The 25,695-nt window shown below is 40.6% G+C and overlaps 1 protein-coding gene across 3 annotated transcripts in view; it reads right to left on the bottom strand.

Moving 5' to 3' along the window:
- DPY19L3 (dpy-19 like C-mannosyltransferase 3) overlaps window positions 1-21,189 on the bottom strand; it is an 80,952-nt gene extending 59,763 nt beyond the window's left edge. Inside the window, exons 1-3 of one of the 3 annotated variants that reach the window (XM_082606253.1) lie at window positions 21,059-21,189; window positions 19,142-19,283; window positions 16,737-16,870 (exon numbers count right to left, since the gene is read on the bottom strand). In XM_082606253.1, the coding sequence (XP_082462379.1) occupies window positions 16,737-16,870; window positions 19,142-19,244 (237 nt within the window). In that variant the 5' untranslated portion in view covers window positions 19,245-19,283; window positions 21,059-21,189. Of the gene's footprint in view, window positions 1-16,736; window positions 16,871-19,137; window positions 19,284-20,579; window positions 20,644-21,058 lie in introns of those variants that run through there. The other 2 variants (XM_082606254.1, XM_082606255.1) reach the window with 2 other exon arrangements.
- Window positions 21,190-25,695: the final 4,506 nt, after the last annotated feature.

Below are 25,695 nucleotides of genomic sequence, written 5' to 3'. Positions count from 1 at the left end.
GGATGATCCCACATGCTGCGGAGCAACTAAGGCTGTGCGCCACAACTACTGAGCCTGCACTCTAGAGCCCACGAGCCACAACTACTGAGCCCATGTGCCACAACTACTGAAACCTGCGTGCCTAGAGCCTGTGGTCTGCAACAAGAGAAGCCACCACCATGAGAAGCCTGCGCACCGCAACGAAGAGTAGCCCCCACTTGCCACAACTAGAGAAAGCCTGCATGCAGTCAACGAAGACCCAACACAGCCAATAAATAAATAAATAAATAAATAAATGTATATTAAAAAAAAAAAATTCAGTTCCTCAGTTCCTGAGCATATTTGGATAATGGCTATAGTATTACCACAGCAAAGATAAAGAACTTTTCAGCAAACAGAAAGTTTTTTTTAAATAGATCTTTATTGGAATATAACTGCTTCACAATACTGTGTTAGTTTCTGTTGTACAACAAACTGAATCAGCCATATGCATACATATATCCCCATATCCCCTCCCTCTTGAGCTTCCCTCGCACCCTCCCTATCCCACCCCTCTAGGTTGTCACAAAGCACTGAGCTGATCTCCCTGTGCTATGCAGCAGCTTCCCACTAGCTATCTATTTACATTTGGTAGTATATGTATGTTGCTGCTACTCACACCTCACCCCAGCTTCCCCCTCCCTCCCCGTGTCCTCAAGTCCATTCTCTATGTCTACATCTTTATTCCTGCCCTGCCAGTAGGTTTATCAGTACCATTTTTTTTTTAGATTCCATGTATATGCGTTAGTATACGGTATTTGTTTTTCTCTTTCTGACTTACTTCACTCTGTATGACAGACTCTAGGTACATCCACCTCACTACAAATAACTCAATTTCGTTTCTTTTTATGGCTGAGTAATATTACATTGTATATATGTGCTATATCTTCTTTATACATTCATCTGTTGATGGACATTTAGGTTGCTTCCATGTCCTGGCTATTGCAAATAGAGCTGCAATGAACATTGTGGTACATGACTCTTTTTGAATTATGGTTTTCTCAGGGTATATACCCAGTAGTGGGATTGCTGGGTCATATGGTAGTTCTATTTGTAGTTTTCTAAGGAACCTCCATACTGTTCTCCATAGTGGCTGTACCAATTTACATTCCCACCAACAGTGCAGGAGGGTTCCCTTTTCACCACACCCTTTCCAGCATTTACTGTTTGTAGATTTTTTGATGATGGGCATTCTGACTGGTGTGAGGTGATACCTCATTGTAGTTTTGATTTGCATTTCTCTAATAATTAGTGATGTTGAGCAGCTTTTCATGTGCCTCTTGGCCATCTGTCTTCTTTGGAGAAATGTCTATTTAGGTCTTCTGCCCTTTTTTTTTTTTGCGGTACACAGGCCTCTCACTGTTGTGGCCTCTCCCGTTGCGGAGCACAGGCTCCGGACACACAGGCTCAGTGGCCATGGCTCACAGGCCCAGCTGCTCCGCGGCATGTGGGATCTTCCCGGACCGGGGCATGAACCTGCATCCCCTGCATCAGCAGGCGGACTCTCAACCACTGCGCCACCAGGAAAGCCCTTCTGCCCATTTTTAAATTGGATTGTTTTTTGTTTTTTTTGTTGTTGATGTTGAGCACCATGAGCTGTTTGTATATTTTGGAGATTAACCCTTTGTCCGTCATTTCATTTGCAAACATCTTCTCCCATTCTGAGAGTGGTCTTTTCGTCTTGTTTATGGTTTCCTTTGCTGTGCGATAGCTTTTAAGTTTATTTAGATCCCATTTATTTATTTTTGTTTTTATTTTCATCACTCTAGGAGGTGGGTCAAAAAAGATCTTGCTGTGGTTTATGTCAAAGAGTGTTTTTCCTATGTTTTCCTCTAAGAGTTTTATAGTTCTGGTCTTACATTTAGGTCTTTAATCCATTTGGAGTTAATTTTTGTGTACGGTGTTAAGATAGTGTTCTAATTTCATTCTTTTACATGTAGCTGTCCAGTTTTCCCAGCACCACTTATTGAAGAGGCTGTCTTTTCTCCATTGTATGCTCTTGTCTCCTTTGTCGTAAATTAGGTGACCGTACGTGCATGGGTCTATCTCTGGGCTTTCTATCCTGTACCATTGATCTATATTTCTGTCTCTGTGCCAGTACCATACTGTCTTAATTACTGCAGCTTTGTAGTATTGTACAAAGCCGGGGAGACTGACTCCTCCAGCTCCATTTCTCTTTTTCAAGACTGCTTTGGTATTTGTGATCTTTTGTGTTTCCATATGAATTGTAAAATTTTTTGTTCTAATTCTGTGAAGAATGCCATTGGTAGTTTGATAGGGATTGCACTGAATCTGTAGATTGCTTTGGGTAGTATAGTCATTTTCACAATATTGATTCTTCCAATCCAAGAACATGGTATATTTCTCCATCTGTTTATGTCATCTTTGATTTCATTCATCAGTTTTTTATAGTTTTTTGAGTACAAGTCTTTTGCCTTCTTAGGTAGGTTTATTCCTAGGTATTTTATTCTTTTTGTTGCGATGGTAAATGGGACCGTTTCCTTAATTTCTCTTTCTGATTTTTCGTTGTTAGTGTATAGGAATGCCAGAGATTTCTGTGCCTTAATTTTGTATCCTGCAACCTTACCAAATTCACTGATTAGTTCTAGTAGTTTTCTGGTGCCATCTTTAGGATTTTCTATGTATAGTATCATGTCATCTGTAAACAGTGACAGTTTTACTTCTTCTTTTCCAATTTGTATTCCTTTTATTTCTTTTTCTTCTCTGATTGCCATGGCTAAGACTTCCAAAACTACATTGAATAATAGTGGCGAGTGGACATTCTTGTCTCATTCCTGATCTTGATGGAAATGCTTTCAGTTCTTGACCATTGAGTATGATGTTTGTTGTGGGTTTGTCATATATGGCCTTTATTATGCTGAGGTAGGTTCCCTCTATGCCCATTTCCTAGAGAGTTTTTTTTATTATAAATTGGTGTTGAATTTTCTCAAAAGCTTTTTCTGCATCTATTGAGATGATCCTATGGTTTTTATTCCTTTATTTGTTAATATGGTGTATCATATTGATTAATTTGCATATATTGAAGAATCCTTGCATCCCTGGGATAAATCCCACTTGGTCATGGTGTATGATCCTTTTTATATGTTGTTGGATTCTGTTTGCAAGTATTTTGTTCAGGATTTTTGCATCTATGTTTATCAGTGATATTGGTCTATAATTTTCTTTTTTTGTGATATATTTTTCTGGGTTTGGTGTCAGGGTGATGGTGGCTTCGTAGAATGAATTTGGGAGTGTTCCTCCCTCTGAAATTTTTTAGAAGAGTTTGAGAGGGCTCAGTGTTAGCTCTCCTCTAAACGTTTGGTAGAATTTGCCTGTGAAGCCATCTGGTCCCGGGCTTTTGTGGAGCCCAAATGCCACAACTACTGAAGACCGCACACCTAGAGCCCATGCTCCGCAACAACAGAAGCCACCGCAATGAGAAGCTCTCACACCACAACAAAGAGTAGCCCCCACTTGATGCAACTAGAGAAAGCCCGCACACAGCAACGAAGACCCAACGCAGCAAATACATACATACATCAATTTATTTAAAAAAACAATTAAAAGTTCATTTTCTCAGTTCCTGAGCATATTTGGATAATGGCTATAGTATTACCACAGCACAGATAAAGAACTCTTCAGCCAACAGAAATTTCTTTTGAATACCATTGTTCTAGTGTTTCCCTAATCAGTAAGGTCTTAACATTTGGTCTTAGATGTATGCATGCTATATTTAAACAAAAGTATTCACATACCATACAATTTACCCTTTTAAAGTGTACAAGTCAGTGGCTTTTACTATATTCAAAGAGTTATGAATCCATCAGTACAATCAATTTTGGAACATTTTCATTACCCACACTCCTGGGCTGTCACCCTGCAAATTCCACATGCCCTGTAACCCTAAGCAATCACCAATCTACTTTCTGTCTCTTTAGATTGGCCTCTCCTGGAATCACTGAACATGTGTCCTTTGTGCCTGGCTTCTTTCAATTAGCATGTTTTCAAGGTTCGTCTATGCTGTAGCATGTATCAGTAATTCATTTCAAAACTGCTGAATAATATTCCATCGTATGGATATACCACCTTTTCTTTACCCATTCTTCCACTGATGACATTAGAGTTGTTTCCTCTTTTTGGCTATTATGAAAGATGCTGTTATGTACATTTGTTTATAATTTTTTGGGGATATGTTTTCATTTTTCTTGGGTGTACCCTTAGGAGTAGAATTGCTAAGATCATGTGATAACTGTGTCTGATTGAGGACCTGCTGGACTTTTTCCAAAGTGGTTGCATCACCTTACATTCCCACCAGCAGCGTAGATGGGTTCCAACTGCTCCACGTCCTTGTCAACAGTTGTTATTATGTCTTTTTATAATAACCCTGCTAGTAGGTGTGAAGTGTTATCTCATTGTGGTTTTGACTTTAATTTCCCTGGTAGTTAATGGGGCTGAGCAATCTTTTCACGTGCGTGTTGGCCACATGTAAATCATCTTTGGAGAAATGTCTATTAAGTCTTTTGCTCATTTTAGAAATTAGGTTGTCTTTTTATCATTCAGTTGTAATAGTTATTTATATTTCCTAGATACAAATCCCTTACCAGACATGATTTGCAAATATTTTCTCCCACTCTGAGTGTTGTCTTTTCACTTTCTTGATGGTGTACTTTGGAGCACAGAAGTTTCTAACTTTGATGAAGTCCAATTTAACTACTTTTCCTTTAGTCACTTGTGCTTTTGGTGATGTATCTAAGAAAGCTTGGCCAACCCAAGGCCATGAACATTTACTCATGTTTTCTTCTAAAATTTTCATAGTTTTAGCCCTTACATTTGGGTCTGTGATCCATTTTGTGTTAATTTTTGCATGGAGTGTGAGAAAAGGGCCCAAATTCATTCTTTTGCAAATTCATTCTTTTGCATGTAAATACCCAGTTGTCTCCAGACCATTTGTTAAAAAGACTATTCTTTCTCCATTTAATTGTCTTGGTACCTCTGTTGAAAATCAATTGACCATAAACGTGAGGTATATATTTCTGGACTCTCAATTCCATTGATCTCTATGTCCATTCTTAAGCCAGCACTACACTCTCTTGATTATTGTAGCCTTGATATTGCAGGTTTTGAAATCAGAAGTGTGAGTCTCCCAACTTCTGTTTTGGCTATTCTGGGTTTCTTATTCCACATAAATTTTAGGATCAGTTTGTCAATTTCTGCAAAAAATCCACCTGGGATTCTGAGAGGGATCATGTTGAACTTGGGGAGTACTGCCATCTTAATATTGTCTTCAATGCATGGACATGGTTTAAGTTTTATACTTTTTGGTTAAGTTTATTCCTAAGTATTTTACTTTTTGTTGATGTGTAAGTGGAATTGCTTTTTTTAAAAAATAAATTTATTTTTGGCTGTGCTGGGTCTTCATTGCCACGCACGGGCTTTCTCTAGTTGTGGTGAGCAGGGGCTACTCTTTGTTGCGGTGTGTAGGCTCCTCATTGCAGTGGCTTCTCTTGTTGCAGAGCACAGGCTCTAGGTGTGTGGGCTTCAATAGTTGTGGCACGTGGGCTTAGTTGCTCTGCAGCATGTGGGATCTTCCCGGACCAGGGCTCAAACCCATGTCCCCTGCATTGGCAGGCGGATTCTTAACCACTGCGCCACCAGGGAAGCCCTGGAATTGGTTTTTTTTTTTTTTTTTTTTGCTGTACGCGGGCCTCTCACTGTTGTGGCCTCTCCCGTTGCGGAGCACAGGCTCCGGACGCACAGGCTCAGCGGCCATGGCTCACGGGCCCAGCCGCTCTGCGGCATATGGGATCCTCCCAGACCGGGGCACGAACCCGTATCCCCTGCATCGGCAGGCGGACTCTCAACCACTGCGCCACCAGGGAGGCCCCCTGGAATTGTTTTCTTAATTTCATTTTTGGATTGCTCATTGCTACTGTATAGGAATACCATTAATTTCTGCATATTGATCTTGTATCCTGCAACCCTGATAAACTCATTTATTAGTTCTAATAGTTTTTTTTAGTGGATTCTATATAAGTGTCATCTACAAATAGAGACAGTTTTACTTCATGCCTTTCATTTCATTTCCTTGCCATTATTTCCCTGACAGACTGTCTAGTACAATGTTGAATACAAGTGGCTACAGCAGAAATCCTTGTCTTGTTCCTGATCTTAGGGAGAAAGCTCTCAGTCTTTCATCACTAAGTATGCTCTTAACTGTGGGTTTTTTTTTTTTTTTTTTTTTTTTTTTTGCTGTACGCGGGCCTCTCACTGTTGTGGCCTCTCCCGTTGCGGAGCACAGGCTCCGGACGCACAGGCTCAGCAGCCATGGCTCACGGGCCCAGCCGCTCCGCGGCATATGGGATCCTCCCAGACCGGGGCACGAACCCGTATCCCCTGCATCGGCAGGCGGACTCTCAACCACTGCGCCACCAGGGAGGCCCTTAACTGTGGGTTTTTGATAAATGCCCTTTATGAGGCTAAAGTTCTCTTCTATTTCTAGATAGTTGAGCATTTTTATCATAAAAGTTGTCAAACTTTGTTAAATGCTTTTCCTGTGTTTTTTTGAGATAATCACATGGTTTTTATTTGTGTATTCTACTGATGTGATGGGCTCACCTAGTCTGTTCCTATTTTGAGTTATGTATGTTACAAAGAACTGATGTTGAATTTTTTTCAAATACCTTGTTTTACATCTCTTGAGGTACTAATATGGCCAAAAAAAAAAAAAAGTATATATTTCCCAACAATCTCCTTTGCATTCCTGGCAGAAGAAATGACTTTTTCATGGTGTGGCATGCTTTAATGTGCTACTGGACTCTCTTTACTAGCATTAATTAGGATTTTGGGTCCAATATATATAGTGGGATTAGTCTCTGAGTTTTGTTTTTTTAATATCTGGATTATATGCAGTTGATCCTCATTATTCATGGATTTCCTATTTGCAAATTTGCCTACTAGCTAAAATTTATTTGTAACAACAAAAATGACAACAATCAATACTTGCTGTATTTTGCAGTCATTTGTAGACATGTGAGTTGCCTGACGTGCATAGTTCCTAGCTGTGGTCTGCCTCTTGCTCCAGCTCTCATACAGAGATGATCAGAGGATAAAGACAGTAAGGGGCAGTGCAGCACAGCACGAGAAGCCCCAGCTCTGGGGCCAGTCACAGAAGGTTTGAATCCCAGCTCTGGCACCAGTTAGTGGATGGCCTCAGGCAACTCACTTAACACTTCTGAAACTCACTTTCTCTTTTGTGAAAAAAAAGAAAATAGAATCTACCAGGAGTTTTTAGGATTTAAGATTGTAACCTATGTGTGATATGAGTGTGTCTATACATATGTACATATTTCCCCAGGAGTCACGGTTCAGTATTCGCTAATTCACTATTCTCAGTGACTTTATAGAACATAAATGGTGGGAATAAGAACTGACTGTAGTTATATTCTGATCCTCAGTTTTGGTGTGTAATACCTGTTTTATAGCAATAATTTGGACGTTTTCTTCCTCTTTAGTGTTCTAGGATGGCTCAAATAGCATTGGAATATTTTGGTTCTTTAAAAGTTTGGTAGAATTCCTCCATAAAATCAACAGGGTCTGGTATTTTGTGGTTGGGGGATAGGCAGGTACAATATTTTTCAAGTGTTCTCTATCACATCTACAGAAATAACTGTGTTTACTGGGGCCATTTTGGTAATTAATGTTCTTCTAGGGACTTCCCTGGTGGTCCAGTGGGTAAGACTCTGCACTCCCAATGCAGGGGGCCCGGGTTTGATCTCTGGTCAGGGAACTAGATCCCGCATGCATGCCACAACTAAGAGTTCGCATGCTGCAACTAAGAAGTCCGCACGCCACAACTAAAGATCCTGCATGCTGCGACGAAGATCCCGTGCGTGCCACCACTAAGACCCAGCACAACCAAAAAATAATAAGAATAAATAATATTAAAAAAATATATTCTTCTAGGAAATCACCCATTTCATCTATTCAACTAATTTGCATAAAATCAAACAAAATAGTCTCGTGTGGCTCTTTCTTATTTCATGGTCTCTATGGTTATTTCTCTGTTACCATATTTCATGATCTCTGTAATTATTTCTTCTTTTTTTTTGGCCGTGCTGCACGGCATGTGGGATCTTAGTTTCCCTACCAGGGACTGAACCTGTGCCCCCTGCAGTGGAAGCATGGAATCTTAACCAATGGACCGCCAGGGAAGTTCCATCTCCATAATTATTTCTGTGTTATTTCTTATTTTGGATATTTTCATTTCCTACCCCATCTTTATCTTTCTTTCGTTTCTTTAGTTTTCACCCCCGCAAATAACCACTGATTTATGAACTGTTTTCCTACTTTCTAGGTGATCAATTTCTTTTACCTTTATCGCTCCTTCTGTTGTGAGATTTCATAAGTGGAATAATTCATTTATTTCACAATATATTAATTATTTCATAATATAGTATTTACAGCTACAAATTTTCTTCTGAGTACTCTTTTAGGTATATTCCATAATCCTGAAATGTGGTTTTCATCATTTTCTAGATTTCATTTATAATTTCTATAAATTCAGTTTTAATTACCTGTGGCCCAAAAGTTACTTTTTAAATATTTTTAAATTTCCAGATAGTAAGCAAGTTTTCTTTTTAATTAGTTATCTGCAATTTTTATTTAAGTGAATGAATAAATTAACAAAAGAGGATACTGTGACCTTTATGCCCAAAGTCAGGAACAAGCCAAGACTATGCACTATCACACTGTGATTAGAGAATAGTGTTCATATAATTTCTGTATTTTTGGATCTGAGATTTTTCCTTATGGCTTAATTTATCAATGTTTTAGTGAATGTTCTGTGGATACGGGAGATGAATGTATATTCTCTCTTTAGATATTTACAGATTAGATCTATCATATTCAATATTTTCACTAGGTCTTCTATATCCTTACTTATTTTTGTCCACTTGCTTTTATATGAACTGGGAAAGAATTAAAACTCCTCAATACTAACGTATTTCTATACTCTTCTTACATTTCCTGTGGTTTCTGCTTTGTAAATATTGCGATTATCTGATGCATGGATAGTCAAACTTGTGGTTTGTATTTTTATCACTGAAATATTACCCTTCTTTGCCTCATTTAATACTTTCTGTCTGATACTTTCTTTCCCCTTTCTGCATTTATTAAGTCCTTATCCACACCTGTGGCCTAATCTGTCTAAGGAGGATTCTTACTGTTCTGGGAGGATCTTATGCATATATGACGTGATTTGGATTTTGCTTTGTGATCCAGAGTTTTTATTAGGTGAGTAAAACCCATTGATACTTATTTCATCAAAAATAATTAGACATACTTGTGTTAGTATATATTGTATCATGCTTTTTACTGCTCTTTAGAACAAATTCTTCACTACATGATCTGTGTCAGCCTGTTTCAATATGTGTGTGTGTGTGTACATGTCTTTAATTTGGAAGGTTGATGTTTTTGTTCTAGGGGTTACCTTTCTTTATAACTTCAGAGGATAACTTAATTCTCTGTTTCTATGGCTAGTATCTACTGACTTCCTATAACAAGTTATGACAATCTTATGAAATTTATACTTCTCCTCTGCCCAATTTTACTTGATATTATTTTTCTTGGAATTTTCTTTATATATACTGTGTGTCTGTTTCTTGACATCACTTTTAGTTGTAACTTTTTGACTTTTAGCTATAAAAGATACATCAGGATACTTCCACCATCTTTTTTTTTTTTTTTTTTGCAGTACGCAGGCCTCTCACTGCTGTGGCATCTCCCATTGCAGAGCACAGGCTCTGGACGCGCAGGCTCAGTGGCCATGGCTCACAGGCCTAGCTGCTCCACGGCATGTGGGATCCACCCAGACCGGGGCACAAACCCGTGTCCCCTGCATCAGCAGGTGGACTCTCAACCACTGCGCCACCAGGGAAGCCCTTTCCACCATCTTTTGCCTTTTCTTTCCCTTCCTCTTCTAACTTGTGTTATGTAATTATTACACTGCTATTGTATTACTATTACATAATAATATATTATTACACTATTCATATCATATATATTTTGTTCTGTAAGTATTTAATCTTATTCCTACAGTTAAATAAATTTGACAGTCTTTCTAACATTGTTTTGCTTTTTATCTCTTTTTTTTTTTTTTTTTTTTTTTGCGATACGCAGGCCTCTCACTGCTGTGGCCTCTCCCGTTGCGGAGCACAGGCTCCGGACGCGCAGGCTCAGTGGCCATGGCTCACGGGCCCAGCCGCTCCGCGGCATGTGAGATCCTCCCGGACCGGGGCACGAACCCGTGTCCCCTGCATCGGCAGGCGGACTCTCAACCACTGCGCCACCAGGGAAGCCCTGCCTTTTCTCTCTTGACCGGATAAAGTTGTTCCTCTACCAATTTCTCCAGGTGTTCTTAAAAATACATATTTCTCAGAGTCAAAAACATTTGAATGGTGCTTTATATATGATGGAATAACTGGGTTAAAATACACAAATCACTTTCTTTTACTTGAGTCCTTTGTAGACATCATTCAAGGTCTTTGAGTAACTATATGTTACTTGGAAAACTTGGAAGCCAGATTGACCTTTGTTTCCTCATATAGGTAACTTGATCTTTTGTCTGGATGTCCAAAGGTTTCTTACTATTTAGGTACAGCAATTTCGTAGCTATATCCTGCTAATGATTTTTCTAGGCCAAATGTTCCCGGGACCCATCGTGTCCGTTCAGTTTGTAGATTCAAGTTTTCCTTTATTTTTGGAAAGTTTTCTTGAATGACAGATTTAAACATTTTTCCCCGTTTCATGGTTTTGTTTCCTTTGGGACACAAATTATGCAATCTTTCTGTTGTCTTCCTTAGCTGTCACTTCTAATATTTTAACTTTACTAATTCTATTTCATTTTGTTTACTTTCATCAGTCCTGTCCAACTTTTCTCTTCTGTGCTTTTTGCAGATTCTGGTCTCCTGTGTGTTGCTTCCTACATAGTCATGATTTCTATTATGGTTATATCTTTACATATTCTATTTCTTGACTAAGTTCTGCCAGCTCATGTTTCATTTCCTTTTATCTTCCTACAAATCTCTTTGAAGATGGTATATATATTCTTACATTCCTGCTTTGAATTCACCTTCTACAGTGGCAAATACTTTATTATGTTTGTTTTTTAATGTGACATGTTTGGCCACAATCTTCACGTCTCTGCTGTAAAAGTTTTCTGGTTCTTCATGTATTGTTTGTTCTTGTTTTTCTCTTCCCTTTTTCTTGCCGTATTATTGTACAGATCCTGTGCTAGTTCCTTTCTGATTACTAGTCATTTCTAAATGTGGCAAGTTCTTACCAAATCAGCTACATGTAAGGGAGAGGGCTGGGACATAACTCAGGCCAGCAAGAATTTTTCTGCTGATACAGAGTGGATTACAAGAGTGAGCTCTTTAGTCTTTTCCTCATTTTAGTCTTCAGAGATCAGCAGCTTCAAGGCTGTTGAAAATGCAAGTTTTCTCTCTTTATCCCGGTCTGCTTAAACTCTACTTTTACAAAAATGGTTTGTCTCTGTGATTACTCCTTTCAGCCTGTCTACCTTTTTTCTCTTTCACACCAAAGTGTATACAGGAAAGCTTCTGTCATTACTCCTCACATCTAGTCCCATGGTCTCACACAGGGGACCACTGGTTTATCCCTCAGGATATGCCAGTGACTTTGGAGGACTAAACTTCAGCAGCTTTATCTAAAATCTGCAGCTTTGAGAGTTCTCTCTGAGCAGCTTTCTACACTCCTTGGAGTTTCACTGGATTTGGCAGCCCTTCCTCATATATTGTGATTCCAGATTACAGACCTCTCTTAGTTTCATCAAAGAAGGAATCTGACTGTTTTTCATTTTCTTTCATTGCTCTGACGTAACTCTAAAAAAAGAAGGAACTGACATCTTTATCCTGCCGCTTTAAAATGAGAAGTTAAGTAAGCAATTTTAGGGGTCTAACCACACAATTAGAAACAATCTACCCCAAGTTGGGAGCATGGAAATAGTGAAATGACCAAGGGTATAAAAATGTCAAAAATATTAAAGTATATAGCTATTCATTTATATAATAATTGTGTTTGTGAAAATATATAATTGTATATGGAAAAAGCATACAATGATTGTAAAAACTATCTATATTGGGATCATAAATAAGTAAAGTATATACACGTACAGGATGAAGAATGGAAGGGAAAAATGAAAATTGTTTTTTGTTAAGGGTAATGAATACTAAGTAATGTTTTTCATTAAAAAAATTTTGTTGTTGTCACAGTATAGTGTGTGCAATAAAAAACACAATGTTCCAAAAAGAAAAACAATTGAGACCATACAGAGATTTACTCCAGCACCTACGAAACACAAATCATTAAAAATGCAGTGACTGGCTCCCCACCTGCCAGTACTAACTATGTCCTATCCCTGGAGGCAAGCTCCAAAGTTGCATCCTTTTGCTCCAATTCCAACCCAGGTTCTTTACAGTAGCCAGGTGTCTCCCTGCCTCCCCTGCCTATACCACTGCCTCACCCCTGGAGGTTAACTCTACTCCAACAGACCACTGTCTACTCAGCACTGATGATGTGCCAGGCACTGTAAGGGGAGCACAGCAAGTAAGAGTATGGGCTTTAAACCCTTTAGTTTGTTTTGTTTATAATAAAGAGCAGCAAAAAAAAAAAAAAAAAAAAAAAAGCAGGTTGCATTTAAAGGACAAGTTAAAGTTAAAATGTTTGGGCTTTGGAAACAGCCAGATTAAATAAAATAAATGTAAAATGCACCTATAACAGTGCCAAGGACATAGCAGACATTCAGTCAAGGCTATTTTAAAAAATCTCTTATACTTTAAATTTCGCAGCAAGGGCAATGTAACACAATGGTTAAGACAACCGGAAACTAACTTTTTAATTTAAAAAATATGCTAGGAAAGGATACTACATACACATTTTCTGTGACCATTTAAACCAACATCTTCTTCTTTTCAGCTCCAAGTTTCTCTGTCCCAGGGTTCCCACATATGAAATACTAACACGGCTATGAACATTTAAAAAAACTACTTTGAATGCATAAACTGAATGTATGATTAGTCTATTTTATTAGCAATATTTTTACTCTCTGAATAATTACAACTAATTCAAAGTATTCAAAAGATCAAAGTATTTACATAAAAAACTAGCCTGGCAATTTTGATAAGTTATAACTCAAATAAAAAAGGGAAATAGATTTACACTTCTCAAATATTCCCATCATCCCCCAAGATGAAAATGATGTAAAGGAGTAAATTTAGGAAGGTGTATAAACTCTGAAAATGAGCTTTCCCTTTGGCTAAGTAATACCGTTGATCAGTAATGGCTGATTTCACTGGTTTATTCACAGAAAATGTATAAGCACTTTAAAATTAAAGTTCAGGGCTTCCCTGGTGGCGCAGTGGTTGAGAGTCCGCCTGCCGATGCAGGGGACACGGGTTCGTGCCCCGATCCCGGAAGATCCCACATGCCGCGGAGCGGCTGGGCCCGCGAGCCATGGCCGCGGAGCCTGTGTGTCCGGAGCCTGTGCTCCGCAACGGGAGAGGCCACAGCAGTGAGAGGCCCGCGTACAGCAAAAAAAAAAAAAAAAAAAAAAAAAAAAATAAAATAAAATAAAATTAAAGTTCAATTTAAGTAAAATTTAAAATTTAGTTCCTCTGATGCATTAGCCACATTTCCAGTGTTCAATCACTACATCTGGCTGGCAGCTACTGTACTGGACAGTGTAGATTTAAATCATTTCCTTCAGTACAGAGAGTTCTGTTGGAGACCACTGGGTCTAGATAATTCTAAGATGAAAAATAAGCCAGGCTATCATCTGGTTTGAGAAATGATTACAACATCTGAGGATTCCTCTTGTGACACAGGGGTGAAAAAAAAACAAGAGAGCTCGAATAGAGAGGGAAAAACGCACCAAAACTCTGAGCTCAACTTTAAGTGTAAGGGGTGGGGGTGGTGTGGGGAGGCCTGTGAGAGGGTGCCCCTGTCTCACAGCTTCTCCCAGCCTGTGTCTGAGGCAGAGACAGAATCTGGCCTCCGGTCTCTTTCTTCTCACGCTACATACTCCTCAAACAATCCTGCCCACACAGCTACAAGCTGGTAACATGAAAAGGTCCATTTCCAACACACATGGAACTCCTGCCTTCAGATCCATAAATCCAGCTCCCCTTACTCCACATCTTTACTTGGATTGTTTTGAAAGTGACTCACAATATATCCAAACCTGAACTCATCATTTCTTGCCTTGCTGCCTCCTGCATAAAAAAGAATGTGGTTGGCCTTTGTCTCCAGTTCCTGAGAGGTAGCCAATAAACCCTTGAATTTCCCTGTGACAAGAGTATCTTTGTTATTCATGGTGGGCTCCTTGGCCCACATCTGACAGCTTGTGCTAAAAGGTGACTCAGGGTGGGCCCCTAGATGGTTTTTGCTAAGGAGATGACTCAGGATGGAAGCTGGCCAAGCCAGAAAGACCAACCGTATGCTTACGGGTTGGCGCTCTGAGCCAACAGGTATCATCCTGACCTCTGGCAAGTGGAGAGCAGCTGGAGATTGAGTTCAACCTTGTGGCCCATGATTTAATTAATCATGCATACATAACGAAACCCCAGTAAAAACTCTCAACACCAGAGCTCAGGTAAGCTTCCCTGGCTGGCAATACTCTACACATTGTCACACACTGATGTGCCAGGAGGGTAATGCATCCTGACTCTATAGGAAGAGGACAATGGAAACCTGGAGTCTGGGACTCTCCCAGACTTTGCCCACTGTGCCTCTCCCTTTGGCTGGTTCTGATTTGTATCCTATTTCTATAATAAAATTGTAATTATAAGTACAGAGCTTTCCTGAGTTCTGTGTCATTTTAGTGAATGGATAGCCAGTTGGTCAGAAGTGAGAGGAGCCTGGGGTCCCCCAAAGTTGTGACTGGCTTCTGAAGTAAGGGTCAGTTTGGGGGAGGACTGTGCCCTCAACCTATAAAGTGTGGCTTAAGTCCGGGTAGTTGGTCGGAAGTCACTGTACCCTTCAGATCTGCACCTCCCACAGGGTTCACGATCATAGCAAATGAAGATCTACCCATCTATCCTTCTGCTAACGGGAGAAAGAAGGTCATCACTGATAATTCTTCCTCCTCAACTGCACTCCACACGAACGATGAATCAGTACATCCTTCCAACTCCTGCCCAGTCTACAAAGCCCTACATGACCTGGCCTTTTCTTCAGGTTTCTTGATATCTATATAAGGGTATATCTATTTAAGGGTGCTAGTAGGGCCACATATAAGCTTTAAATTAAAGAGCTAAACTTACAGTTTAAAAGTATGTGATCTCTTTCACCATGTCTCCTTGCTATAGAGTTACTAGCATTTAATTTTGACTTTATGCCCACAAAGGGGAAATTCCAGGTTTTATTCAAAATACTTGTATCAATAAATAAGTTTTAAATTTCTCAATTCCAGGGAATCTGTTTATAGGTACTCAATTTTAAAGAGACAGGTGAGTAAAGATTTTCTTGACAAGAAAAACTACCAACTGTCACTGAAGGATAAGAATTATTATTTTTTGGTACCATGATTATTTGTATAAAGATATATCCATGCTATACCTATAAAGTAATATGACAGGTTTTAAAAATAAACATACTAGAAATTACTCATAAAAATAAAATTTGTCATTCAAAGCAGTCTCCTTTGGAGACTCATTCCAATAATGGAACCAAAGCTCAAAATATTTTGGAAAATTCTCTTTGGGAACTGTCTTCACATTCTGCATAGATACTTTTGAATATTCTCACAGATGATAAATCTTTGCCCTGTGAAACTCAATTTTACCTTTGTAAGCAACTAATCATTAAAAGCCATGGTGGGAAATAAGGTCAAAGATCATGACATTTCTGATGAAAAGAAAGGTATATTTGGATGAAAAACACTGGCAATGTGCAGTGTTGTGGATGCAAAGCACTGGCAATGTGTAAGTTTTAAGTGATATACTTGCTCTGAACCAAAGCCAAATTAAAGGATATCGGAGGGGAGGGGGAGAGAGAGGAAGAGAGAGAGAGAGAGGGAGGGAGGGAGGAGAAAGACAACAAGGAAACTGGTATTTAAAGAGTCACACACTCTCTTGAAAACCTGATGACAGTTATGGCTTCCTCTCAATCTTCTGCATATATTATTAGAAAGGTACACCATGTCAAGGTCATCTATGGAGCCAGATTAAAACTCCCTGGTTTAGAACAGTAGCTTTGGCTTTCTTTTTCTTTCTTTTTTTTTTTTTTTTACTGTACCCAACAGGAAAAAAAAAATTTATACTGTGACCCAGTCTGCACATACACATAATTAAAATAAAAGTTTCACAAATAATTATCAACCTTACCATGTGATAGTATTCTCTTGTATTTGATTTCATTATGAAAAATGCTACTTATGACCTACTACACCAATTTCACAATCTACAGCTTGAAAAATACTGGTTTAGAGTAACTGATGCATAATATGAATAAACTAACGAAAATGGGAAAACTCACTTGATTATAAAAATTCTGATGTTATTTTTAACTAACAAAGAAAAAGTCATTTTACTCTATAGGCAAATTTTTCAAGAGACTGGATTCTTTATGGCAAAACGATCATTCATCTAAATGGCTAACTACCTACTGGAGACACTGATGGGTAAATCATACAATGTTCATACCTTAATATTAGAAAACCACAAATCATTCTCATGTAAAGTGGCCAGGTAGACAGATGTAAGAAGTCCAGTGCAAAGGGCAACAGTTCCACCAATTGTAAATGAAAGAATCGTCCATAATCTTCTATGGGTACAACCTTTTAGAAAAATGAACAGATGAAAAACCAAGTCAGTAAAGGATTTAGCAGTTAATAGTTCTATTTCAGACTGTCAAACATGCCAAGTTCCAGCTGCCTGTTAGTGGTGAAGCTTTCCGTGTCTCCAGCAGACAGTTAGGGGTTCTGCTTTGTGATTCCACAGACCTTTTTATACTTTTCATACTTTTATTATAGTTTTTCCCCCATTGTATCTAACTGTTCATTTGTCCATTTTGCCAACTAGAATGTAAGCATCTTGAGGACAAGCATACTATCTTATTCATCTTAACACCTAGGACCTGTGCTTGACCTAGTTTAACTACTAAGTTTCTTAAATAGAGGAATAAATGGGTCACAGATCTAAAATATAAACAGTCTTTTAGATGATCTACTTACAATGTGTGGTTTATTCATTAAAAACTACTCCCAAACTTGATTACTTAAAATTTTAAACCCCATCACCCAAGTTAAAGGAATATAAACTTGGAAACATATTTATAGTACATATAAGAAAGGTTAAATATCCTTAATATAGGATAAATACTTTCAGGATAATTTAAAAAAATGAATATTTCAGTAGGAAACTGATTAAGGACATGAATAGGCAATGCACAGAAGAAAAAATGGCCAATAAACTTAATAGAAAAAAAAAGTATTAATGAAATGCAAATCAAAACAAAGAGCTATAACTTTTACAACAGTGGCTAATTTGATAGCTTAGAAATGCTTAGTACTCTGTTTTGGTAAGGATACAAAAAACAGACTTTTTTTTTTTTTAATAGACATTTTTTAAACACTGCTGGTGTTAGAATAAATGGATACCTCTCTGGAATGCGACATGGCAATAGGAAGTAAAAGCCACCAAAATGAGCACCCTATTTGACCAATAATTGTAAATCTAGGCATACACCCCGAAGAAATAAAGTTTTAAACAAACCTTTGGCCACAAGGATATTTATCACAGTTCAGTTTGTACAGGTAAAAGGTTAAAAATCATCTAAATATTCAATAAGAAATTAAATAAATTATGCTGCAGTCACAGTGACTACACACTGACAAAATTTTAAAAATACATTGACTGACATATGTTCATAACACAAGAGAAAGATAGCAAGTTACACAACAGCGTGTAGGATCTCAATTTTGAGAAAAAACACATCTGAATGCTTGTAGGTGTACACGTACAGAGAACAACATTTAGACAGCAAGATAATCTAAGTGTTATAGGTGGTAATCTCAGGATGAGGGGGTTTCCGGGAGTATTTTTTCCTTCATTTTTGCTTTTCTTTAGTTTTCATTTTTTTTTCTCACATGAATAAATACTGCTTTGGTAAAATGAACAGTTTTAAATTTAAATTAAAATTTAAATTAAAATGTTTTAATTTAAAAGGACAAACTTGAACCTGTATTTGTTTTTATATAAGATTTTCAGAAAGTACTCTGTATTGTCCCAAATTGCTAATAGCTGAGTTGGGTGGCATGACTGCTCAATACAGATTACTTTTATTTTATAAAACTGTCACCTCCCACCAAAAAAATTAAAAAGTAAATAAATAGAACTGTTACCCCAAATTACTTTACTAGCTCTAGCTGCAGCTGATGTAAACTCTGTCAGATATCCAAAATGGCTGATAGACATGGAATTTTTCATGCTTACTTTTAAAAATCCTGACCATGCTTAGCCTAAGAAAGCAACTCGGGAAGCAAGAAGTTGGTAATTAATGCCATTTGATGTATGGCTTAGCAAGAGTCTTCAACATTATTTAAACAATTTACCAAATTCTGACCACTGTTCCCACCAAAAAAAAAAAAAAAGCAAATTAGAAAATTTCAGGAATTTGACTGAAAATAAAGAATAAAAGAGAGTTTGATTCATCTTTCAATAGTTTAATGAAATGAGAAACTCACCCAAGGTAAGGCTGTCTAGTTGTGAACAGCACACACAAACCAGAAAAATTATAAGTAGACTAAAATCTGAACAGTGGGAAAAAGTATTACTCTGAAAGTCAAAGGATCAGATTGGCATAACTATACTGAACAGGCAGCTGGGAAGCAAAGGGCTCTAATCAGAGGTCTTTTATCTAATCATAACTGTAAAACAAATATTATCACATTGCGATCAAATCATCTGTAAAACTAAAATATCAGGGTAATAGAATAAGTTTCTTCACCTATTAGGTCTTACCAAATTTTTATCCTATTGGAAAGTGATTATTTCAATATGCAGACAAAAAAGCAATCCAAAATGCTGCTTTAATTTAAATCACCTACTAGATGGCAATTTATTTTCCAACTTCACATTTTCTTCTTGTGCCACATAATCCTCTGAAACTTCTGTGGTTTGTATTCCTTTTCTTTGCCTGATGGATATCATGGTGTCAAAGGCTCACATGCATTGTTCTTCCAACCACTCCTACAAACAACACAGAAGTAAGCCACCATCCATATGTCCGTACCGTCTCTGCCAAATACAGCCTGTCCTCATCTGTGTTTTGGAGACTTTACCTGAGCCATTTTCCCTCGCTTAGCACGCCCTCCCATTTTCCCATCCAAACCGTAACCAGCTTTCAAAGCTACTCTCAAGACACAACACAAATATTTCTTTAACACAACCACATTTATGAAGCGCCTGTCTTGCGGCAGGCACTGCCAAGTTAGGAGCACAGGTGAGCATCACAGACAAGGCCCTGCCCTTCCAGGAAGCCTTCTTTCTTAGGATGCACCAACCCCTACTGATCTCTCCCCTTCCCGACTCATAGCAGTTACCACGCATTTTGTCACATAATTAGGTAGTTTTATATTATTTTCTATAGTAACAACCATGGAAAAGGTTATTAAGTAGTAAATCTGTTGATTGTTGATGGTCTGATTTTGAAGACCTGAAACATTGTTTTGTCTCCGGTATCTGGATTTTGATACTGGTGCTCCTTCAAACAATTCACGCTGGAAGCTTTAGGAATATGCCTCAGTGGTGATGGCAGCGGGGGTGTGCCAATCAGGGCAGCTGCTACACCAGGCAGCAACAGTGGGAGTGACGGCAGGGAGCAGGGGCCTGGTTTGGAAGCAGCAAGTGGGAGGCAGGGGAGTGGCGGCAGTGAGTAAGCTGGCTACAGTCCCCCGGGACATCTGGCGTCACTCCTCCGACGAATGAACAGCGTTGAACTAACTATTTATTAATTAACTGTTGCCAGACACGACTGTCGGCGCAGTTTATTAATTCCTAAAGGTAAACAAGTTGCTTTACTGAAAAGAACACACCAATCAACGTTATACAATTCATCCATTCATTCATTCATACAAAAAAAAAAATCTGAGAGGAAAAGGGTGCAAGCACCGAAAATGGAGAATCTGGAGCAACGAGGGAGAAAAGGAGTGTGGGCAAAGTCGTACCTCTAGAGATGAGCTTACCCCCAAATTACCTCATCCTAGAATCATGCCCTTTCTAAGGGCCCCAAGCGGAGTTGTAAAAATCCCACAACTGATACAACGTAACACATTAGGACAGAAGGGCAACAAATGTTTAAGTGCCAACTACGTGTGATAATTGCATGAACCTAAGAAACAAAAGTTTCCCCATCAAATGACAAGGAATGCCATCTTAAATGTTTGAAAAGGGAAATGAGAGCGGGTGCTTTTTTTCTCCATTGCTTAGAAGAACCAGCACGTACTGGGCATCCCGGGGCGCTGCAAGGCACATTATTCAGCTCACCTCCGCACCCCAATCAATCTACACCACCGGAGTCCCCGCCAGACGCTGAGGGGCCGGATAAGTTCAGTAACTCGCTCCGGCTCACCTAGGAAGTGGCGTGGCCGCCGAGGCCGGAGACCACCCAGCCCATCCCTCCGCCCGCGTGGCCGAAGCAAGAAGTCGCCCGAGAAGGCGCCCCGCCCTCGGCAAACTTGCTCTCTCCCAAGCTGCCGCCCCCAGCCCCGCACGTCGGGAGGACAAGGGGGCGCCCAGTCCCACACAGGGTCTTCGAAGACGCCGCGAGGGCCGGATTCGCGCCCCCACCCTGAGCAACGCAGCGGGGCGGCCCGCGGGATTTCGGTCTTCGCGGCGGATTCAATCGAACGCCGCCACGCAAGGGCGGAGCGCCACCCGCTCGCCGGACAGTCCGGGGCCGCCGACGGAGCCTCGCGCCCGCGCTTCCCCTCGCGCTGCCCGCGGCCCGACACGCAGCCACAGACCTGCGGCCTCAGCCGTCCTCGCGCGCGGCTCCGGACCGGGAACGGGGGCAGCCGGCCGGCCGGCCGGGGGCGCAGAGGACTGCGGGGGCGGGGCCGCACTACGGCCAGCAACGCGCCGCAGAGACAGTCAAAACCCAGCAGCCGTGGAGCTTTGTACTGCACCTTGGAAATGGGGGGCTGGGGGGAGTCACCGCCCCGGGGAGGGGGCGCGCCGGGGAGGCGGGGCCACTGATGCCGCGCCTATAGGTCCCTGGAGCCGTCCGTCAGCACGGGCCACCTCCCCCTCCCGGGGCGCCCCGCCCCGTCTCGTGCGGCGCCGGCCGGAAGGAAGCGGCGCACTTCCGGCCGCCGGGCTGTACTGTCGGTTTAGTTCCGCTGCGTTCCGCGGCGTGCCGCAGCTCCGGGCACCCCTCGAAGAGCACAGGACCCCCGCCACCGACCGAGGAGCCCGAGGCTACCTTCGCCCACGCAGACTCCCGCCACCCCCAGGCCAGGGCGAGCGGCGCTGCTCGGGGGAAGAGGGCCGGGATGCGAGTAAGGGTGGCCTCAGGTCGGACCGCGGGGTGGCGGCACCACTTGGGCCCCCGGGTGGGGAGGGTGAGACGGGCCGCGGGCCGCGAAAAACTTTTTCTTGCGCCGGTGCCTTCCTGTCTCCTGTGCTGGTGGATGTGGAGGGGTCAGTAAGGGCCCGATGGACGGAAGCAGTCGGACCACTCGGACATCTCCCAGCTAACCGCGTTGCCAAGGCCTGGCGCGCCCCCTTCTCGGGTCTTGGCAACACCCCCAGGCCCCAACTGCCGGTGATCTGTGTTTGGAAGTCTTTTACCGACTGCCAGTGAGAGTACCTGCAGAGGTACTTTCGCATCTCCAAAGACGCGCCTCTTTTTGGCGAGGGGGGCAGGGCGGGCTGTCTTCTTCCCAATTTTGTGTAGAATACGTTCCTCTGTCTTCTTAGTCTCCTGTGTTACTCCGTCTCCAAACTAGAGTGTAAGCCTTTTCCGAGGGCAGTTGCTGTGTTGTACACGTGGATATCTTTCTTAATCACACTGCGATGAATAGTAGGTAAAGCCTTTTGTCAGCAGATTCTCAGAGCACATGTTAATTGATTTTTATTAAGGAATGGTCCTCTGGGTCTTCCACCTGTGAAGAGGACTGCCCATCTGTCTAATTCCAGGAATTACTTCAGCCAGGTGCCTTTCCTTGTTACCCCTGTTTGATATTTTCCTCCTCCTTTGTGCGTCTGTTGCTGTTAATAACAAACACACATTCTGTGCCAGTGGGTTGAGGTATCTGCTGGTGGTTTTAATAAAAACAAATGTCAGCTGTTTTTTCAGATGGCATTTGTCATGTTTAACATGATTGTTGGTGTCTTTTTTTCATGTTATGGACTTGAGAACAGGGACTGTATATTTATAATCTTTCTCTTTCACCTTAAGATGCCTTACATAAAATACATTTGTGTGTTTAATAAATACATATGTGAATTGATTCCTCCTTAAGTAGAATTCCCCCTCTCCTCCCCACCTTATTATATAGGGTTTTTTCTTAAATTGTGTTGCTCACTGGGGAAAAAAATGAGTCTGTTGTGAAACATGGATCCCTTGAGTAAAGGAAATACTACTTGTTAGCAGCTGCTTGTTTTCATATGAAATGGCTTTACTAAGCAAAATAAAGCTTTGAGAGAAATAGACATCCACTGCTGAGGGTAAGTCTTGGTAATAAATAAGTTAATTAAGAATGAATTCATTCTGATACAGCAACCATGGGGGTGATGGGTAATGAGCGGTAGACCTTTGCCCCCATTGAGCTCTGGTCATGGGCTGTGACTGCAGAGGTCTACAGGAATACTTGTTTGCATTGTGTTTTGAAACCCAATGGGATCTGGCTTTTCCTCTGTTGGGGCCAGCAATAGTTAAGTTGTGCTGGAACAGTTCAGCTCAAAAGTATGGCCTGGAAACCTGTGGCATCACTATCAACATCATAAGGGAGCTTGTTGGAAATTATCAGGTTCTAGTCATACCTACCGAATCGTAATCTGTAGGGGCCAGGGACCAATAATTTGTTTTAAGAAGTTCTCCATGCAAGTCTGTGTTCAACAAAGTTTGAGAGCCGTAGCAGGACCTTGCTACTCAAAATATTGTCTGGGGACCAGCAGTGTTGGCATCCCCTAGGACCTTAGAAATGTTGGCTCTCCGGCTCTCCCCAAGGCCTCCTGAATCAGAATCTGCATTTTAATATAACCTCCAGGTTATTTGTATGTACGTCACACTTTGAGAAGCACTGCACTAGAAGTCATTAATGTCTTCTTATGGGAAGTCACATCCTTCCCATAAAAGCATCTTGCATTGGACCAAGGGAGAGAGCTCTCCTCCATTGGCTTTTTCCTGTCTGATGTACGATGTTCGTTGAGTTTTCAATAGTTTGGCTTAGTAGTGTGAACACTCTGGATCACTCCTGTCTTCTGTGGCAATAGACTCTCCCAGTATTCCTCCTCTATCTACCTGTCTGGCATTCCTTTTCAGTCTCATGTAAACTCCTCTTCCTCTCTGGCTCATGGCTCCAATTTCCAGTGACATTCTGATGACTCCTAAGTGTTTATGTCCAGGCATAGCTCCTGACAGCCAGGTCCCATACATCTAGTGCCTAGTTCATGTCCAGGCATAGCTCCTGACAGCCAGGTCCCATACATCTAGTGCCTAGTTCATGTCCAGGCATAGCTCCCGACAGCCAGGTTCCAGACATCTAGTGCCTAGTTTATGTCCAGGCATAGCTCCCGACAGCCAGGTCCCAGACATCTAGTGCCTGTTGGAAATTTCCCTGTGTGCAGAGCAATCAAACTCAACTCGTTAAAAATTAAACTTTTTCTAATCCCCAAACCTACTTTTCATCCCATGTGCCCCCTTTTCCTAATTGCTGTCAATACCTTAGGAACCAAACTTGATTCCTCCCTATTGTGTAGCCCATATATCCAGTCAAACATTGAGTCCCATTGGGTTTATTCCTAAATATCTCAGAACTTGCCCAACTTTCCCCCATCTCCATTGCCACTCCTGTAATCCAAGGCACCCTTTTTTGTCTGGGTCATTTCAATAGTCTGCTAACCGATTGCCTTACCTCCATTCCTGCCCTCTGGCCTTGTCCACTCAGTCCACCCTCCAAATAAAAAACATACTGATCTTACTAAGATATAAGTCTTTTGGTGGCTTACTGGCTTTATATAAAAAGCTCCTTAACAAGCTTGAAAGTACTGCTGTGAGTCAGGCTCCATTTACCTCTCCAGCCTCATCCCTACTTCCTATTCATAAATTTCAAAGTTTTTATAAGTGCCTGACTTAACTACTATTCAGCCTTTAAATTTCACCTTAAATGATCCTTGCTGTATTTGAGTATTTATATACTCCCCTCTCACTGCATCATAGCTGTTCTGTGTGATGCATAGAATACGGTGGAAGTGACATTGTGGGACTTCTGAGGCCAGGTCATAAAGACATCCTAGTTTTAGCCTTATCCTCTCTTGGATTGCGCACTTATGGGGGATGCCAGCCACCATGTTGTGAGGACACTCAAACATCGTGTAGAGAAGGCCACGTGGGCGGCACCTGGCCTCTGGCCAACCACCAGCCTGCCATGTGAGTGAGCCACCTAGGAGGAAGATCTGCCAGCTCCATGTCATCCATGCCACTCCCAAGTATCTCATGCACAGATATGATAAGAATAATAAACGTTTATCTTTGTTTTAAAACCACTAAGTTTAAGGGTAATTCTGTTACACAATGATGGGTACTCAATATAGTAGTCATCCTCTGTATGGATGTATCATAATTTATTTAATATTCCCCTCTAATTGGACATTTAGATTGTTTCTAGCTTTACCCTATTACACACAATGCAAAGAGAATATCCTTATATTTATGTAATTCTTTAGGATATATTTCTAGAAACAGAATTGCTAGAATTTAAATTAGGATAAACATTGGCAAACTACATTACAAAAGGTTAAAAATTGTATTACTTTACACGTCCACCAATGTGCATTACGGGTCTTATTTCAGTGTCCTTGCCAACAATGGATATTTTTAATCTTTGCCAATCTTAGGCAACAAATGATATATCATTTTAAATGTATTAGGTGGAGATACATCAGGCCTTATTGGCTGTTTGTATTTCTTTTTCTGTGATTTATGTTTTCATGTTCTTGGGCCAATTGTCGATTTAATCTTTATATAAAGGGATTAGTTATAGATTATGGATTTTAACTTTTTTTTTTGGCCACACTGCGTGGCATGTGGGATCTTAGTTCCCTGACCAGTGATCGAACCCATGCTCCTTGCAATGGAAGCACGGAGTCTTAACCATTGGACCACCAGGGAAGTCCCTGGATATTAACTTTCTGTTGTATACCTTGCAGGTATTTTCTCAGTGTTGTGTACTTCATATGGTGTGTTTCGCTTTGCATTGGTTTTCAATTTTATGTTATCAAATCTATCATCTTCCCTTTATAAAAGCTTCTGGGTTTTTCCAACATACTTAGGAAAACCTCTACCATCCCAAGATTGTAAAATTTTAAAAATACTTTTTCCTAGTTTTAAAAAATATTGCATCTTTTTAATATGAAGAGAGAGATCTGACAATTTTTT

The sequence above is a fragment of the Mesoplodon mirus genome (genome assembly GCF_964341445.2).
Source record: "Mesoplodon mirus genome assembly, chromosome: 19".
NCBI lineage: Eukaryota > Metazoa > Chordata > Mammalia > Artiodactyla > Ziphiidae > Mesoplodon > Mesoplodon mirus.
The sequence above is the reverse complement of the archived record's forward strand: the minus strand, read 5'-3'. Positions and strand labels throughout refer to the sequence as shown.